Consider the following 18,687-nt stretch of genomic DNA (forward strand, 5'->3'; position numbering starts at 1 on the left):
TCTGAATGACGACAGAGCTCTCATTATGAGCAGCATTTGGACTCATCGCACGTTGGTACAGCTTCCAGAGACAGTTCCCAAATTATCCCGAAGGCCACCACGGAGCTATCCAGATTGTGTTGTTGGATGGTGTCTCTGAGACTGAGACTAAGAGAAACCCATGCATAACATGGGGTTCACAAGTTTGATTCTGGCCCTCTCTAATGGCTGGGAAAAGGACTTTCACATTAGGAGCGCAAAATTAACTGGTTGCGAGTAGAAAGAATGCCTCCCTTCAATGTTCCCATCAGGACCAGATGATATCTATGGAAACAATCAACTCATTTACTTGGGCCCGGGATCGCCAAACGCAACGGTAGCGGCACGGTGGCACAGTGGTTAGCACTGCTGCCTCACAGTGCCAGGGGCACGGGTTCGATTCTGGTCTCGAGTCACTGTCTGTGTGGAGGTTGCATGTTCTCCCCGTGTCTGCGTGGGTTTCCTCCGGGTGCTCCGGTTTCCTCCACACTCCAAAGATGTGCAGGTTAGGTGGATTGGCCATGCTAAATTGCCCCCTAGTGTCAGGGGGATTAGCAGGGTAAATATGAGGGGTTACTGGAATAGGGTCTGAGTGGGATTGTAGTCAGTGCAGACTCGATGGGCTGAATGGCCTCCTTCTGCACTGTAGGGATTCTATGAACTGTGCCACTGGGTTTAAGTTATGATATCTACAATAGGAAATTACATTAAATACGCTTCTGCTTCTGATCCCTGTTTAATTTTATCCCACAAACAATTTAATCCGTGCTAAACAGCACTACCTTTCAGCAGGAACATCATCAGGCATACCCAGAAAGGAGGTCAACCTGGTGAAGCTACAAAACAGGACAACTTACCAAAGAGTAGAGAATCATATGATACACAGTGATCCCAGAACCAACAGATCAGATCTAAGCTCTGCAGACCTGCCACATCCATTCATGAATGATAGTGCACAATTTAACAGCTAGCAGGAGGACGTACCTCAATTATCCACCACCCACAATGGTGGGGGAGCCCAACACCTTAGTGCAAAAGATAAGGCTGAAGCCTTTGCAACTAGCAAATGGATGATCCATTGCGGCCTCCTCCTGAGGTTCCCGGCATCACAGATGCCAGTCTTGAGCCAAGTCAGGATGGTGTGTGGCTTTGGAGGGGAACTTCCAGGTGGTCTTGTTCCCGTGTCTGCTGCCTTGGTCTTTCTAAGTGGCAGTAGCTGTGGGTTTGGAAGGTGCTGTCGCAGGAGCCTTAGTGAGTTCCTGCAGTGCATCTTGTGGATGGTACACACTGCTGCTACTGTGCAGCAGTGGTGGAGGGATTGAACGTTTGTTGGGCAGGGTGCCAATCAAGCGAGCAGCTTTATCCTGGATGGTGTCAAACTTCTTGAGTGTTGTTGGAGCTGCACCCATCCAGAAAAGAGGACAGCATTCCATCACACTCTTGACTTATCCTTGTAGATGGAGGATGGGATTTAAGGAGTCAGGAGGTGAGTTATTCGCTGCACAATTCCCACCCTCTGACCTGCTCTTGTAGCCACAGTATTTATATGGCTAGTCCAGTTCCGTTTCTGGTCAATGGTAAACCCTGGGATGTTGATAGTGGGGGATTCAGTGATTGTAATGCCACTGAATGCCAAGGAACAGTGGTTGGATTCTCTCTGGTTGGAGATGGTCATTGCCTGGCACTTGTGTGGCATGAATGTTAATTGCAAATGTAAACAAGTAGATCTTAAGCAAGAACACTTATCCATCTGGTTCCCATTTCCCTTCTTCATTCACCTATGCAACCTAACCATGGATCTGACATAGTCCTGCACAGTACCAGTCTTAGTCAGTTGATTTCATGTTACTTCCCCTCCTCCTGTCTTGCTGGACTGGCCCAATACTCACTCGTCCCGGGTGTAGCAGGGGTAGGGAAACATCTGGACATAGTTTCCAGGCTCCACCACATCATGGCCCACAAACGTATTAATGATAGCCCGTTCCATCATATCTAAAGAAGAGGAGACAGGCAATGGATCACAACATGTTAAATCTGAAGGAAGCTTCCAAAACAAATGTAATTGTGAGTTCGTTGTGACCTTGATAAGGAACGACGTACGTCCAGAATTTGTTCATGGAAAACTCCATTAAATCAAATACCTCCATTGTGAAAACATTCCCCAATGATGATGACAGAAGTTGAGCTGAATTCCAACTAAATTAGTTAAGATGAAGAAGTCAATAATCCCTGAAATCTTAATTCTGTTTCTCCCCAAAGATGCTGCCTGACCTCACGGTGTCACAGTGGTTGGCACTGCTGCCTCACAGCACCAGGGACCCGGGTTCGATTGCCGGCTTGGGTCACTGTCTGTGTGGAGTTTGCACGTTCTCCCCGTGTCTGTATGGGTTTCTTCCGGGTGCTCCAGTTTGCTCCCACAGTCCAAAGATGTGCGAGTTAGGTGCATTGGCCATGCTGGTATCCTGGGATGTGTAGATTAGAGGGATTAGTGGGGTAAATATGTGGGATTGAAGGGGTAGGGCCTGGGTGGGATTGTTGTCAGTGCAGACTCGATGGGCCAAGTGGCCTCCTTCTGCACTGTAGAGATTCTATGATTCCATCTATGATTCTATGATCATTTTTCTCTGCAGATTAAAGAAGCTCGTTGCTACAACAACCAGGTGGAATGCTCTGGTATATCCATTGCGGAGACGTTAGCAGTGCCGGACTGTGGTGACGAGGGAATTTTCAAATTTTCACTGTAACTTCATTACAGTGTTAATTACTTGTGTCAATAATAAAAATGAACGTTAAATAAACATTTCCCATTTTTATTTAAGGCAAATCCTGTTCCCCAGTTGCACCAAGATGTCTCAATGGGTAAGGACACCATTCCTTTGGCGATTTTGAGCCATACAAACTAGAAAGATTACAGGCACTGCTTACTCAAGGTCCAGCCTCTTGGAATGAGTGTTGCATGAGGAGTCAGTGTCTGGGGCGCAGCATTGGGTAAGGATGTGGTTTGATGGAACAAAATCAAAATCAGGTGGTATAGTGGTTAACACTGCTGCCTCACAGCGCCAGGATCCCGGGTTCAACTACTCCAGGCTTGAGTGACTGTCTATGTGGAGTCTGCACGTTCTCCCTGTGTCTGCATGACTTTCCTCTGGGTACTCCGGTTTCCTCCCACACTCCAAAGATGTGCAGGTTAGGTTGATTGGCCATGCTAAATTACCCCTTAGTGTCAGAGGGACTAACAGGGTAAATATGTGGGGTTACAGGGATAGGGAGGGCCTGGGTAGGATTGTCGTCGGTGCAGGTTCGATGGGCCGAATGGACTTCTCCCGCACTGTATGGATTCTAGGATTCTACTCTATGATTCAAATCAGCCACGTTTCCCACACGTGCTGGAAAGTACAATTACATGAACATTGTGAAAGGATCAGATTGGGCCCTCAATCACTCCAAACTAACTCCTCCTGAAGTTAGGGCAATCTATTCAAACCTGAATATCGTCATCAAATCCACAGAGAGGGGTGGCACTGTGCTGCCTGGAGAGGGAGAACAGCATAAACAGGCAGGGAATGGGGGAAAACTCAGCAGGCGTTGCAGCCTCAGTGGAGAGGGAAATGATTTGTTTCACATTTCAGTCATAGACACTTCAACAGAAAAAAAGTAAAGTTTATTTATTAGTCACAAGTAGGCTTACATTAACACTGCAATGAAGTTATTGTGAAAATCTCCGAGTCGCCATACTCTGGCACCTGTTCGGGTTACACTGAGGGAGAATTTAGCATGGCCAATGCACCTAACCAGCACGTCTTTCGGACTGTGGGAGGAAACCGGAGCACCCGGAGGAAACCCACGCAGACACGGGAAGAACGTGCAGACTCCAGACAGACAGTGACCCAAGCTGGCATTCGAACCTGGGTCCCTGGCACTGTGAGGCAGCAGTGCTAACCATTGTGCCACCATGCCACCCCTACTGAAAGCAATGACCCAGAACTAGGACTTAAAGGTGAAAACGAAGGAACGGAACTGGAAACGCAGCCACAAGAGAAGTAGACCGACTTTTAAAGTGTTTAAATGGAAATCAGCTGAGGTCTAAATAGCCACGGTGATATTGATCCGAGACAATAGAAGGCCCCTTTCCACCCACCGTGTGGCCCCTTTCCACCCACCATGTGGCCCCTTTCCACCCACCGTGTGGCCCCTTTCCACCCACCGTGTGGCCCCTTTCCACCCACCGTGTGGCCCCTTTCCACCCACCGTTTGGCCCCTTTCCACCCACCGTGTGGCCCCTTTCCACCCACCGTGTGGCCCCTTTCCACCCACCGTGTGGCCCCTTTCCACCCACCGTGTGGCCCCTATACACACACCGTGTGGGCCCTATACACCCATCGTGTGGCCCTATATACCCACCGTGTGGCCCTATACACCCATCGTGTGGGCCCTATACATGCATCGTGTGGGCCCCATGCACCCATCGTGTGGGCCCCATACACCCATCGTGTGGGGCCCATACACCCATCGTGTGGGCCCCATGCACCCATCGTGTGGGCCCCATACACCCATCGTGTGGGCCCCATACACCCATCGTGTGGGCCCCATACACCCATCGTGTGGGCCCCATACACCCATCGTGTGGGCCCCATACACCCATCGTGTGGGCCCCATACACCCATCGTGTGGGCCCTGTACACCCACCTTGTATCCACACAAATCCGTACAGGAAATAGAATCTCCCTCCAGTGTTCGGCCCAGGTCTCCAGTAGGCTCTGCGGATCTCATTGGTTTTCTCCGTAAAGCTGGAGTTTTGACGGATCTTCAGCATGACATGAGGAGGCAACGTGCCATCCTCCTTCGTCTGAAATATCACACCTTTGGGACAAAATAAACACACGCATTCAGAAAATTTCACATGCTCGTACTTCAGATTTGAAATAAAGTCACCGGCCTGGATTGTCGTCAATGCAGGATTATTTGACAGCCCATTAAAAATGACGGGTGGGACCTGACCTGGGATTCCCAACTCCTTTTCTGGGGATTTCCAAGAGTGGCTTGAAAGGCTGTGAGCTGGTTCGGGTCCAATGCCCACATCCTGAACTCCTGACCTGACCCATCATGGGGATTGGCATGTCCTACTCCTTACAATTTTCATGGCACTGGGCAAGTTTTAAAGGATTTGTAGTTCCTTATAGGAGTCAAGAAACATAGTCTGCATGAGGAGATCATTTTAAGGATAAGTTCAAAACATTTTCCTCATTGCTTCTATGCCTTGGTATGCACTTCTATCACTGATGACTCCTCATATCCTCCAGTGCCAAGGTAGGAAACCCCATCCACACCTCACGTATTTTTGTGCCTCCGTATCAAGCTATTACATTCCCATGCCCACTAAAAACTGTACTGAAGCAATGAACTTTATAGTGATGGTAGGAAGTGTAAAAGAAAGCTTTAAGAAAAACATTTTCCATCAATAACTTGCCATTTCTTAAACAAAACTCCTTTTTAAATACAGTGCAATGAATCATTCAGGCTGTTTAAAATTTCAATAGTTGAAACTGCAGGCACTTGAAGCCTTTTGATTTTGTGTAAATAAATATTGTGCAACTGACAGCAAAGATCAGAGAGCCAGAGCTGTCAATCGAGCAATGTTTTTTAGTGGGGCTCAAATGTGTTAGAACTCTAAGGAAATTTGGCTTGTCCGATACAACTCTCACCAACTTCTACAGATGCACCACAGAAACCATTCTTTCTGGTTGTATCACAGCTTGGTATGGTTCCTGCTCTGTCCAAGACTGCAAGAATCTACAAAGGGTTGTGAATGAAGCCTGGTCCATCATTCAAACCAACCTCCCATCCACTGACTCCGTCTACACTTCCCGCTGCCTTGGAAAAGCAGCCAGGCATAATAAAAGACCCCACACATCCCGGACGTTCTCCCTTCCACCTTCTTCAGTCGGGAAAAGGATACAAAAGTCTGAGATCACGTACCTAACGACTCAAAAACAGCTTCTTCCCTGCTGCCATCAGACTTTTGAATGGACCTACCTCGCATTAAGTTGATCTTTCTCTGCACCCTAGCTATGACTATAACACTACATTCTGCACCCTTTCCTTCCCTATGTACGGTACGCATTATCTGTATAGTGTGCAAGAAACAATACTTTTCACTGTATACTAGTAGATGTGACAATAATAAATCAAATCAAATCAACTCTAATGAATGACTGGGCTCTCAGGCAAGCCTCATTATGTGTTATTGATGAAAGCACAGATATCCATTACAGTTCTAAAATACCTGAACACCAGAGTAAACATTGCTTGATTGACATTTTTGGACTTTTTCATCTGTGCTGTCAAGTGTACAATGTGTAATAACACAAAGTTAAGAGATTTCAAATGTCTGCAGTTTCAGCTATTGGAATTTTAAAGAGCTGATTAAGTGACACTTTTACTCGCCTGTAAAAAAGGGGAGTTATTTTTAAGTGCAAAATGATCAATTAATTATTTTTTAAAGCTTTTTTTTTACACACCCTATTGTCACTATTGAGTTCATTGCTTCTACCAAGTGTATTATGGATAAACAGGCATGGCAGTGTCATAGCTTGACATGGGGGGGGGCACGAGGGACCATGGTGGGTGGCGTGCCTTATCTTGTCATGGGGATGTGAGGGCAATAGTGGTTAGATAGGGGCCTTACCTTGGCATTGAGAGGCATGTGCGACCATAGGAATTGTTTGGGGGGGCAAACCTTGGCTTGGAGGGCAAGTGGCATAACTTGGCATGGGGGCATGAGGGAACTGGGGGATGGGTGAGCCTTATCTTGGCATTGGTGGAATGAGAGACCAGAGGCGGGGGACATGAGTTTGCATGAATGAGGCATGGGGAGAGTGTGAGTGTGAGAGAGAGTGCGTGAGTGTGTGTGTGTGAGAGTGAGTGTGAGAGAGCGAGAGAGAGAGAGAGAGAGAGAGTGTGTGTGCGTGCGCGCACGTGTGGAGGGGGGGGAAGGGGGTAGGGGAAGGGGGTGGGGGGAGGAGGGAAGAGGCAAGGAGGTACTGTTTTTACTCGAACCAAGTCAAAATCGTACAGCACCAAAGCGAGCCTTTTAAATAGGATGCCTCTGCACCCAATAGGCTGACTCTGACCTCTTTCCTGGGTCGGTTGCCCTGACTCCAGCTCCCCCCACCCCTCTAGCAATGAGGATCTCCCGGGGCAGGCAGGCTTCTGACTCCCACCACCCATCTCATTGAGCAAAATCCAGACCAATGTTTCTTCGGCTGAATGAAAGCTGCATTGGTTCACAGGTCCATGGAGTTAAAATACATATTTTGAAATGAAAGCTATTCCACTGAAAGCATTGTACAATTTTCCAGATGGTTTATTTATTAACTTCACCCGTGGCAATGATTATAAAGTTTAAATCCTGATTTTAATTGGTGCTCAGTTGCCCGATGATGTTGCATACCATTGCTCTTCTGACAAGTGATTTAATGACCAAGGCTGATGAGAAATAGACCTCAGCTCCCACTTTAATTGTTCTGAAATGTTAACTGTGGAACTCATGTGTGCAGTTGCTTAGTAATGATATTTGGCACCAATTTCTCCATCATTTAATTAAATGTTTCTTTGGAGTTGGCAGACGCTAAAAAGTGCACTAAAATCCAGAGAACAAAAAGCAAATATAAATAGAAAGGAAGATTATTTGGAGGGCAGTTTGCTCCTGGCCCCATTTGACAATTCCTTCTCTGGAGAGCAATCAGCCAGGTAAATGCCTTCCTCCACGGTGAGTGCACTTCGTAGAGGTGGTACTAAGTCCAATTCAGAATTTTTACATTCTGCTTGCTCAACTTATTTTATCTGCAAAGATTGTAGGTAATTTGTTTCCCCCTTGCCTCATGGTGTGTACCCCATCTGCCATTCTTACTAGCTTGATTTGATTTATCATTGTCACATGTATTGAGATATAGTGAAAAGTATTGTTTCATCTGCGATATACAGACAAAATCATACCGTTCATAGAGTACATAAGGGAGAAGGAAAGGAGAGGATGCAGAATGTGGTGTCACAATCATAGCTAGGTTGTAGAGAAAGATCAACCTAACAGAAGGTAGGCCCATTCAAAAGTCTGATGGCAGCAAGGAAGAAACTATTCTTGAGTTGGTTGGTACGTGACCTCAGAATTTTGTATCTTTTTCCTGACGAAAGAAGGTGAAGACAGTATGCCCAGGATGTGTGGGGTCCTTGATTATGCTGGATGCTTTTCTGAGGCAGTGGGAAGTGTAGACAGTGTCAATGAATGGAGGCTGGTTTGCATGATGGACTGGGCTTCGTTCACAATCCTTTGTAGCTTCTTGCGCTCTTGTTCAGAGCGGGAGCCATACCAAGCTGTGATACATTCAGAAAGGATCCTTTGTATGGTGCATCTGTAAAAGTTGGCGAGAGTCATAGTGGACTTGTCAAATTTCCTTATCTTTCTGAGAAAGAGGCGGCGTTGGTGGGTTTTCTTAAGCATCGGTTGCTTAACAGGTTGTTGGTGATCTGGACACCGAGAAACTTGAAGCTCTCAACCATTTCCAATTCATCATCATTGTTTAGAGAGGGGCATGTCCTCCATTACACTTCCTGAAGTCGATGACTATCTGCTTCATAGCTTACATTCATGTTCAAACCAAGATAGTTAAGAACATCGTACATCAATACGAGGCTGCTAGCCTCTGTATAGCGTTAACCTGTAAATAAACTAGTTGTATTTTTCCTAAACACGTGAATGAGCATATTTACATGAACATACATGAGAAAGAACTGCAACAGTTCATAGATGAACATGTATAAGGGAAGAGATTGCAGAGCCTCTGGTGATGATCTTTGCGTCGTCGATGGAGACGGGAGAGGTGCCGGAGGATTGGGGATGTGGTTCCTATTTTCAAGAAGGGGAATAGGGATAGCCCAGGAAATTACCGACCGGTGAGTCTAACCTCAGTGGTTGGTAAGCTGATGGAGAAGATCCTGAGGGACAAGATTTATGAGCATTTGGAGAGGTTTAGTATGCTCAAGAATACTCAGCATGGCTTTGTCAAGGGCAGATCGTGCCTTATGAGCCTGGTGGAGTTCTTCGAAAATGTGACCAAACACATTGACGAAGGGAAAGCGGTAGATGTGGTTTATATGGATTTTAGCAAGGCGTTCGATAAGGTCCCCCATGCAAGGCTTCTAGAAAAAGTGAGAGGGCATGGGATCCAAGGGGCTGCTGCCCTGTGGATCCAGAACTGGCTTGCCCAAAGGAGGCAGAGAGTGGGTATAGATGGGTCTTTTTCTAAATGGAGGTCGGTCACCAGTGGTGTGCACCAGGGATCTGTTCTGGGACCCTTGCTGTTTGTCATTTTCATAAATGACCTGGATGAGGAAGTGGAGGAATGGGTTGGTAAGTTTGCCGATGACACGAAGGTTGAACATAGAACATAGAACAGTACAGCACAGAACAGGCCCTTCGGCCCACGATGTTGTGCCGAGCTTTATCTGAAACCAAGATCAAGCTATCCCACTCCCTATCATCCTGGTGTGCTCCATGTGCCTATCCAATAACCGCTTAAATGTTTCTAAAGTGTCTGACTCCACTATCACTGCAGGCAGTCCATTCCACACCCCAACCACTCTCTGCGTAAAGAACCTACCTCTGATATCCGTCCTGTATCTCCCACCACGATCCCTATAGTTATGCCCCCTTGTAATAGCTCCATCCACCCGAGGAAATAGTCTTTGAACGTTCACTCTATCTATCCCCTTCATCATTTTATACACCTCTATTAAGTCTCCCCTCAGCCTCCTCCGCTCCAGAGAGAACAGCCCTAGCTCCCTCAACCTTTCCTCATATGACCTACCCTCCAAACCAGGCAGCATCCTGGTAAATCTCCTCTGCACTCTTTCCAGCGCTTCCACATCCTTCTTATAGTGAGGTGACCAGAACTGCACACAATATTCCAAATGTGGTCTCACCAAGGTCCTGTACAGTTGCAGCATAACCCCACGGCTCTTAAACTCCAACCCCCTGTTAATAAAAGCTAACACACTATAGGCCTTCTTCACAGCTCTATCCACTTGACTGGCAACCTTTAGAGATCTGTGGATATGGACCCCAAGATCTCTCTGTTCCTCCACAGTCTTCAGAACCCTACCTTTGACCCTGTAATCCACATTTAAATTAGTCCTACCAAAATGAATCACCTCACATTTATCAGGGTTAAACTCCATTTGCCATTTTTCAGCCCAGCTTTGCATCCTATCTATGTCTCTTTGCAGCCTACAACACCCCTCCACCTCATCCACTACTCCACCAATCTTGGTGTCATCAGCAAATTTACTGATCCACCCTTCAGCCCCCTCCTCTAAGTCATTAATAAAAATCACAAAGAGCAGAGGACCAAGCACTGATCCCTGCGGCACACCGCTAGCAACCTGCCTCCAATCCGAAAATTTTCCATCGACCACCACCCTCTGTCTTCGGTCAGACAGCCAGTTACCTATCCAATCGGCCAACTTTCCCTCTATCCCACACCTCCTCACTTTCATCATAAGCCGACCATGGGGGACCTTATCAAACGCCTTACTAAAATCCACGTATATGACATCAACTGCCCTACCTTCATCAACACACTTAGTTACCTCCTCAAAAAATTCTATCAAATTTGTGAGGCACGACTTGCCCTTCACAAATCCGTGCTGACTATCTCGGATTAATCCGCATCTTTCTAAATGGTCGTAAATCCCATCCCTAAGGACCCTTTCCATCAATTTACCAACCATTGTAAATTGGTACAAGTAAGTAAGACTAACCGGTCTATAATTACCAGGGTCATTTCTATTCCCTTTCTTAAACAGAGGTTGGTGAGGTTGTGGATAGTCTGGAGGGATGTCAGAAGTTACAGAGGGACATTGATAGGATGCAAGACTGGGAAGAGAAGTGGCAGATGGACTTCAACCCAGATAAATGTGTAGTGGTCCATTTTGGCAGGTCAAATGGGATGAAGGAGTACAATATAAAGGGAAAGACTCTTAGTACGGTAGAGGATCAGAAGGACCTTGGGGTCCGGGTCCATAGGACTCTAAAATCGGCCCCGCAGGTGGAGGAGGTGGTTAAGAAGGCATATGGTGTGCTGGCCTTTATCAATCGAGGGACTGAGTTTAGGAGTCCGGGGATAATGATGCAGCTATATAAGACCCTCGTTAGACCCCACTTGGAGTACTGTGCTCAGTTCTGGTCACCTCATTACAGGAAGGATGTGGAAAAGATTGAAAGGGTGCAGAGGCGATTTACAAGGATGTTGCCTGGATTGAGTGGCATGCTTTATGAGGATAGGCTGAGGGAGCTCGGTCTTTTCTCCTTGGAGAGACGTAGGATGAGAGGAGACCTAATAGAGGTATATAAGATGTTGAGAGGCATAGATCGGGTGGACTCTCAGAGACTTTTTCCCAGGATGGAAATGGCTGCTACGAGAGGACACAGGTTTAAGGTGCTGGGGTGTAGGTACAGGGGAAATGTTAGGGGGAAGTTTTTCACACAGAGGGTGGTGGGCGAGTGGAATCGGCTGCCGTCAGTGGTAGTGGAGGCAAACTCAATAGGGTCTTTTAAGAGACTCCTGGATGAGTACATGGGACTTAATAGGATGGTTATAGGTAGGCCTAAAAGGTAGGGATATGTCCGGCACAACTTGTGGGGCCGAAGGGCCTGTTTTGTGCTGTAGTTTTCAATGTTTCTATGTCTGTACTCATTTCATTGCAATGAAAGTAAGTCAAGTGTTGCCCCTGGTAGTGAGCTAACAGCAGATCACATTCAATCACTTTCAATGAGGTACTTTCAATGAGGCCATCGTTCTGTCAAATTAAACAAACTCTGAAAATTCCAACTCGCCTCTTGGTAACCTGGTTTAGCATCAGGGAATCAAGTCTGATCTCGAGTTTGGCGAGTTCAGGATGTTTGTCGAGTGAAATTCTTAATGGCGACGCTTTGATTGCAGCCATCAGTTTACATCTCCCACCCATCCCATACCATCTTTCTGTCCATCTGACTAGGGAGGAGACAGTGTATTATCTACAAGATGCACTACAGCAATTCATCAAAGATCCTTAGACAGCACCTCCCAAACCCACGACCACTTCAATCTAGAAGGACAAGGGCAGCAGATACATGGGAACACCATCACCTGCAAGTTTCCCTCCAAGCCACTCACCATCTTGACTTGGAAATATATCGCTGTTCCTTCACAGTCGCTGGGTCAAAATCCTGGAATTCCCTCCCTAACGCCTTTGTGGGTCAACACACAGCGTGTGGACTGCAGCGATTCAAGAAAGCAGCTCACCACCACCTTCTCAAGGACAATCCAGGGTGGGCAATAAATGCTGGCCAGCCAGCGACACCCATGTCCCACGAATGAATTAAAAAATTGTAATGTCACTGGACTAGTAATCCAGAGGCTCAGGCTAATCCTCTGGGAACATGGTTTCCTACTGTGGAAGCAAGTGGAGCTTCAATTCAATTAATTAAAAAAAAAGGATGGAATATAAAGCTCATGTCAGTAACCGTGACTTAAAGGTCTGCCATCTGGGACTAAACCCTGTAGCGGGAAAAGGGAGTGTATCCCGCTGCTGAGGCTGGCAGGAGACCCGCCATATCTTCCGACCGCGTCCTCATTAATTATGCACCCAGGATTTAGTGCCATATTCCGTGCAGGGCAAGGTGGGCATGATGGCATGAGTCACGTTGTCATATCTGGGTGCCATATTGAATAGGTGCCCAACATCACTGACCCACTGTTAAAGAAAGAAGATGGACCTCCGGAAAACGATGGATCTCTGGAAACACTCTGAGGCTGGAAGATGGATCTCTTCGATGGCACTGAATCTGGAAGATCTACCTGTAGATGCTTCCCCCAGCTGTGATGTTCCGGGATCCAGGGTTGATGGCAACCTCTGTCCGAAACTCTGGAGGTAGCCCCAGGCATTTTCCGTGTGAGTTCTGACTTCTGCACCCCATGTTGTTCCAGACATGTTCCGGAACGGTTTCCCACTGGAGTCATTGAAAATGTGGCAGGGAGTTGGGCCTTTATCTGGATCTCATTAGCAGGATGCAAATCAGTGTCACGCTGGTTCCCAGCGGTTTCCCGATTTGTCTTGGCAGGCACCAGTGCAAGATCCTGCAGGAAATTCCCGCGGGCATAAAATCCGATTTTCCGACTCTCGGCCTGTTGCCCCCACCCCGCCCATCATTGAAGCCATCGGTGGGGCCATGGAAGAATCCCACCCCATGACAACCATCATCAGTTGTTGTAAATACCCATCTGGTTCACTAATCTCCTTTAGGGTAGGAAATCTGCCATCTCTACCTAGTCTGGCCTACATGCAACTCCAGAGCCACAGCAAGATGGTTGACTCTTAACTGTCCTCCACTCAGTTCAAGTGGTAATTAGGGTTGGATAACAGATGACTTATCATAGAATCCACACAATGCAGGAGGCCATTTGGGCCCCTCGAGTCTGCACCGACAACAATTCTACCCAGGCCCTTAACCCAACATATTTACCCTGCTAGTCCCTCTGACACTAAGGAGTAATATAGCATAGCCAATCAACCTAACCTGCCATCTTTGGAGTGTCAGAGGAAACCAGAGCAGCCTGGAGGAAACCCACACAGACATGGGGAGAACGTGCAAACTCCATATGTCTATGTGACCCGAGGCCAGAAATAAACCCGGGTCCCTGGTGCTTCCTCGGACAACACCCCTCCCCCCCCAACCCCTGATGACCTCATCCCCGGGACTCCCCACCAACAGGATTCTTCACCCTCCCACCAAGCACACTCCCATGGGGCTTTTCCCCAGCAAGAAGTCTCACAACACCAGGTTAAAGTCCAGCAGGTTTATTTGGTAGCACAAGCTACCACATTGGTGACTTGTACTACCAAATAAACCTGTTGGACTTTAACCTGGTGTTGTGAGACTTCTTACTGTGTTTACCCCTATCCAATGCTGGCATCTCCACATCATGGCTTTTCCCCAGCCACAGGAAATAACCCCCAACCCTCCACCCCACCATGAGCTGTGGCCTGACCCAATCTGACCCCTCCTATCCCAGAACTAACCTGGCCCAACAGCCACCCCCCCCCCATCCACTCTTCAGACCTGATCAGAAATAACACCATCCCCCTCCCATGCCCCTCCCCCCTCAAATCCCAGACCCACCGCACACAAGCGACCCACCATGCCGACTTGCTAATGATGGCCACATCCCATGAAATAATAAAGAAAAATAATCTCAGCTGTATAATGTGCATGGATCTGATCATGAGGTAAAGGGGGAATTGCCTTTTTTGGAATGTAAATGTCAGTAATTTGATGAGGGGCGGGGGGGAAGGGAGAGGAGAGCAGAGTGGCTTCTTGTTCTTATCATTTTTAAACCAATTGCATTGTAACCAAACTTAACTACAGATATGGCATACTCACTGGCAAACACTGTGACATTGTCCTGGTACGCCTGGCTCAAAGTGTAGTTCACGATGCTCTCCTCATTGGGAAAACCTTTGAAAATGTCCACACTCACCTGTAAAAAGTGAACAAAATTTACCACTGTGATTGTAACAGATTAAAATATTATTAAAACTATATCCCAGCCTCAACTGCGATTAAATTATTAAATCTTGCTGCCCTAAATGGGAGAACTCTATAACTTCTTGGAGAGATAATAATTGTGCAAATGGTCCATTCCTGAGAGAATGTCACGGTTGAAAAGATCAATCCTACCTCCTAGAAAATCACCGGGCAATGGGCAGATACGTCAACAGAGGGTTGGGGAAGAAAAGACTGGAAGAGTCATGTCAAGGCATTGGTGAGCACCTATTAGTTGGTTACGAGTGACATTGATAGGGGCCTGGAAGCTGGTACGTGCCTGCTGTTTGAGTTGGGGTTTAAAATGTGACTCAGCGATTCAAAATCATTCATCACTCAAGAATAGAGAAACATTGAAAAGCTTCTAAGAAACCTCAGCATTATCAACCACCAGATATCTCCGTTCAACTAATATTGCCGTTAAGGTCCCCAATGAATTTTAAATAATGTAACGCTGTTACATTATTTGGAAGATTATTTGCAACATTGGGCTGTAACACCCAAGCTTTGTCATCTAAGAAGAGTGGGGGGGATGGAATGGATGCCCAATCCGTCATGCAAATCAGCCTCCCATCCATTGACTCTGTCTACACTCCCTGCTGCCTCGGCAAAGCAGCCAGCATAATTAAGGACCCCAGGCACCCCAGACATTCTTTCTTCCACCTTCTTCCTTCGGGAAAAAGATACAAAAGTCTGAGGTCACGTACCAACCGACTCAAGAACAGCTTCTTTCCTGCTGCCATCAGACTTTTGCATCAAGTTGATCTTTCTCTACACCCGAGCTATGACTGTAACACTACATTCTGCACCCTCTCCTTTCCTTCCCTATGTACGGTATGCTTTGTTTGTATAGCGTGCAAGAAACAATACTTTTCACTGTGTACCAATACATGTGACAATAATAAATCAAATCAAGATATGCTGGGGAGCAGACCCCCGCTCTAGATTCTGGGTAACTATTGTACAAATTCACACTGCCTCCCTCCACAGGACTCCCCCAACACCCCTCACCCCCAGGAGACTCACTCCACCATTCCCTTCCATCGATGACCCAGCTCTGGGACTGCTCTCCCTCCTTCCCCTCCCCATTCCAGAGGGCTCCCCACCCACTGAACCCCAAAGGGGTGCCCCCCAACTCCTGAAGACCCCACTCACGGGACTCCCCCCACCCACTGAACCCCCAGGGGACAACACCCCCCGACCCCCGATGACCCCACCCCCAGGACTCTTCACCTTCCCACCAAGCACACTCCCATGGGGCTTTTCCCCACCCACAGGAAATAACCCCCACTCTTCTACCCCACCATGTGCTGCGGCCTGACCCGATCTGACCTCTCCTGTCCCAGAACCAACCTGACCCAACAGCCCCCCATCCACCCTTCAGCCCTGATCAGAAATAACACCCTCCCCCTTCCATGCCTCTCACCCCTCCCCCCTCGAACCCCAAACCCATCGCACACAAGCCATCCACTCACTGCTTCCACTTATCTTCTCCCAGGCTTTTCAAAGACTTTTAAACCTGGTTGGACCTTTAAACTTACCTAGTTTATTGCAACTACTGCTGTAAAAAAAGGGGTGTTGCTTACTTCGTTGTGGCTGCACTGCCCTTGACAGTCGGCCTGGGAATGTGCTGCACACTGCCTGGCCTGAGTCAGAAAGTTGGCCGAGATACGATCAGCTGGATTTTCATGCAGGTACTTTCGAGCAGTTTCCCACAGCATCGCAAGTTACGGCCCAATCATTATTATTCTTTTCAACTAAAATTTTTCCAAATATATCTCGATATATCTCTCTTTTTTTTTAAAAAACACATTTCCATTTGTGTTTTCTGGTTCTCCTTCTTAATACACACTGCAGCAATAATTGATCCAGGGCGGCACAGTGGCACAGTAGTTTGTACGAGGGAGGTCATGCCTCACAAATTTGGTTGAGTCTTTTGAGGAGGTGGCAAAAACGGCTGACGAGGGAAGGGCCGTGGATGTCGTCTATATGGATTTTAGTAAAGCGTTTGACAAGGTCCCTCATGGCAGGCTGGTGCAAAAGGTTAAATCTCACGGGATCAAAGGTGAACTAGCTAGATGGATACAGAACTGGCTTGGCCATAGAAGACAGAGGGTAGTAGTGGAGAGGTCTTTTTCTGATTGGAGGTCTGTGACTATTGGTGTTCCGCAGGGCTCTGTACTGGGACCTCTGCTGTTTGTGATATATATAAATGATTTGGAAGAAGATGTAGCTGGTCTGATTAGTAAGTTTGCGGATGACACAAAGATTGCTGGAGTTGCGGATAGTGATGAACATTGTCAGAGAATACAGCAGGATATAGATAGGCTGGAAAATTGGGTGGAGAAATGGCAGATGGAATTTAATCCAGATAAATGCAAAGTGATGCATTTTGGTGATCTAATGCAGGGGGGGAGCTATACAATAAATGGCAGAACCATCAGGAGTATAAACACACAGACGGATCTGGGTGTGCAAGTCCACAGATCCTTAAAGGTGGCAGCACAGGTGGAAAAGGTGGTGAAGAAGGCATATGGCATGCTTGCCTTTATTGGACGGGGCATAGAGTATAAAAGTTGGTATATGATGTTGCAGTTATATAGAATGTTGGTTAGGCCACATTTGGGATACTGCGTCCAGTTCTGGTCTCCACACTACCAGAAGGATGTTGAGGCTTTGGAGAGAGTGCAGAAAAGGTTTACCAGGATGTTGCCTGGTATGGAGGGTATTAGCTATGAGCTGAGATTGAGTAAACTAGGGTTGTTCTCCCTGGAAAGACGGAAGTTGAGGGGTGACCTAATAGAAGTTTATAAAATTATGAAGGGCATAGATAGGGTGAACAGTTGGAAGCTTTTTCCCAGGTCAGAAATGACAAACACAAGGGGTCACAAGTTCAAGGTAAGGGGGGCAAGGTTCAATACAGATATGCGGGGGACGTATTTTACACAGAGGGTGGTGGGGGCCTGGAATGCACTACCAAGCAAGGTGGTTGAGGCAGACTCGCTAGGATCATTTAAGACTTATCTAGATAGCCACATGAACAGACTGGGAATAGAGGGATACAAAGGGATGGTCTAGTTAGGAACACATGATCGGTGCAGGCTTGGAGGGCCGAAGGGCCTGTTCCTGTGCTGTATTGTTCATTGTTCTTTGCCTCACAGCACCAGGGACGCCTTGAGTCACTGTCGGTGTGGAGTTTGTACATTCTCCCAATGTCTGCGTGGGTTTCCTCCGGGTGCTCCGGTTTCCTCCCACACTCCAAAGATGTGCTGATTAGGTGGATTGGCCATGCTAAATTAACCCTTAGTGTCCTGGGATGTGTATGTTAGAGGGATTAGTGGGTAAATAGGTGGGATTGCAGGGATAAGGTCTGGGTGGGATAGTTGTTGCTGTAGACTCGATGGGCCAAATGGCCTCCTTCTGCACTGTAGGGATTCTATGATTCTATCTGTGATTATTTTTCTCTGCTGGTTAAAGCAGCTCATTGCTACAACAACCACATGGATTGCTCTGCTATATTCATCATGGAGACGTTGCCAATGCAGACGGCTCCAGGGAACAGGTTGGTCCGCAAAGCTCTCTGGGTCAAACCCCCTGCATGTTCTCACCTTGGACATGAACTGGATCCAACCACAGGCTGCATTGTCAATGGTGTCCAGCTGTTGGAGCAGCGTGCTGGAGTTCGGCATGGAGAAGTTGCTGTCGATAAATTCCCTGATGATGTCACTGTCGGAGGCATTTAGCACTTCCTGGTGCTTTTTCAGATCAGAGGTAAACTGAAAAGCAAACAAAAGGAGAAAAAGTCTTTGAAATGTACAGATCTCATCCAGCTTCATTTCTGTGGTTCTACATTCGGAAGCAATAGACTAATTGGTTCAAAGTCAGAGTCAGACACCGGGAGTATATAGTTCCAATCAGTGTTCGTTACTGTCGATGTTGTTTTAAATTAGTGGATTAATCCTGACTGTAAACTCTCATGTTTAATCGTTACATATAAAGTCTTAAAATTATACCAATAACAATTATTATAT

At 47.0% G+C, this 18,687-nt stretch overlaps 1 protein-coding gene across 2 annotated transcripts in view; it reads right to left on the minus strand.

Moving 5' to 3' along the window:
• abca2 (ATP-binding cassette, sub-family A (ABC1), member 2) overlaps positions 1-18,687 on the minus strand; it is a 551,670-nt gene that overhangs the window by 150,319 nt on the left and 382,664 nt on the right. For both annotated transcript variants that reach the window (XM_078226666.1, XM_078226665.1), the window contains 4 exons: positions 18,265-18,432; positions 14,495-14,591; positions 4,705-4,878; positions 1,908-2,010 (listed from right to left, as the gene is read on the minus strand). In XM_078226666.1, the coding sequence (XP_078082792.1) occupies positions 1,908-2,010; positions 4,705-4,878; positions 14,495-14,591; positions 18,265-18,432 (542 nt within the window). The remainder of the gene's footprint in view (positions 1-1,907; positions 2,011-4,704; positions 4,879-14,494; positions 14,592-18,264; positions 18,433-18,687) is intronic.

This window comes from Mustelus asterias, chromosome 13 (assembly GCF_964213995.1).
Source record: "Mustelus asterias chromosome 13, sMusAst1.hap1.1, whole genome shotgun sequence".
In the NCBI taxonomy this organism is placed as follows: Eukaryota; Metazoa; Chordata; class Chondrichthyes; order Carcharhiniformes; family Triakidae; genus Mustelus; species Mustelus asterias.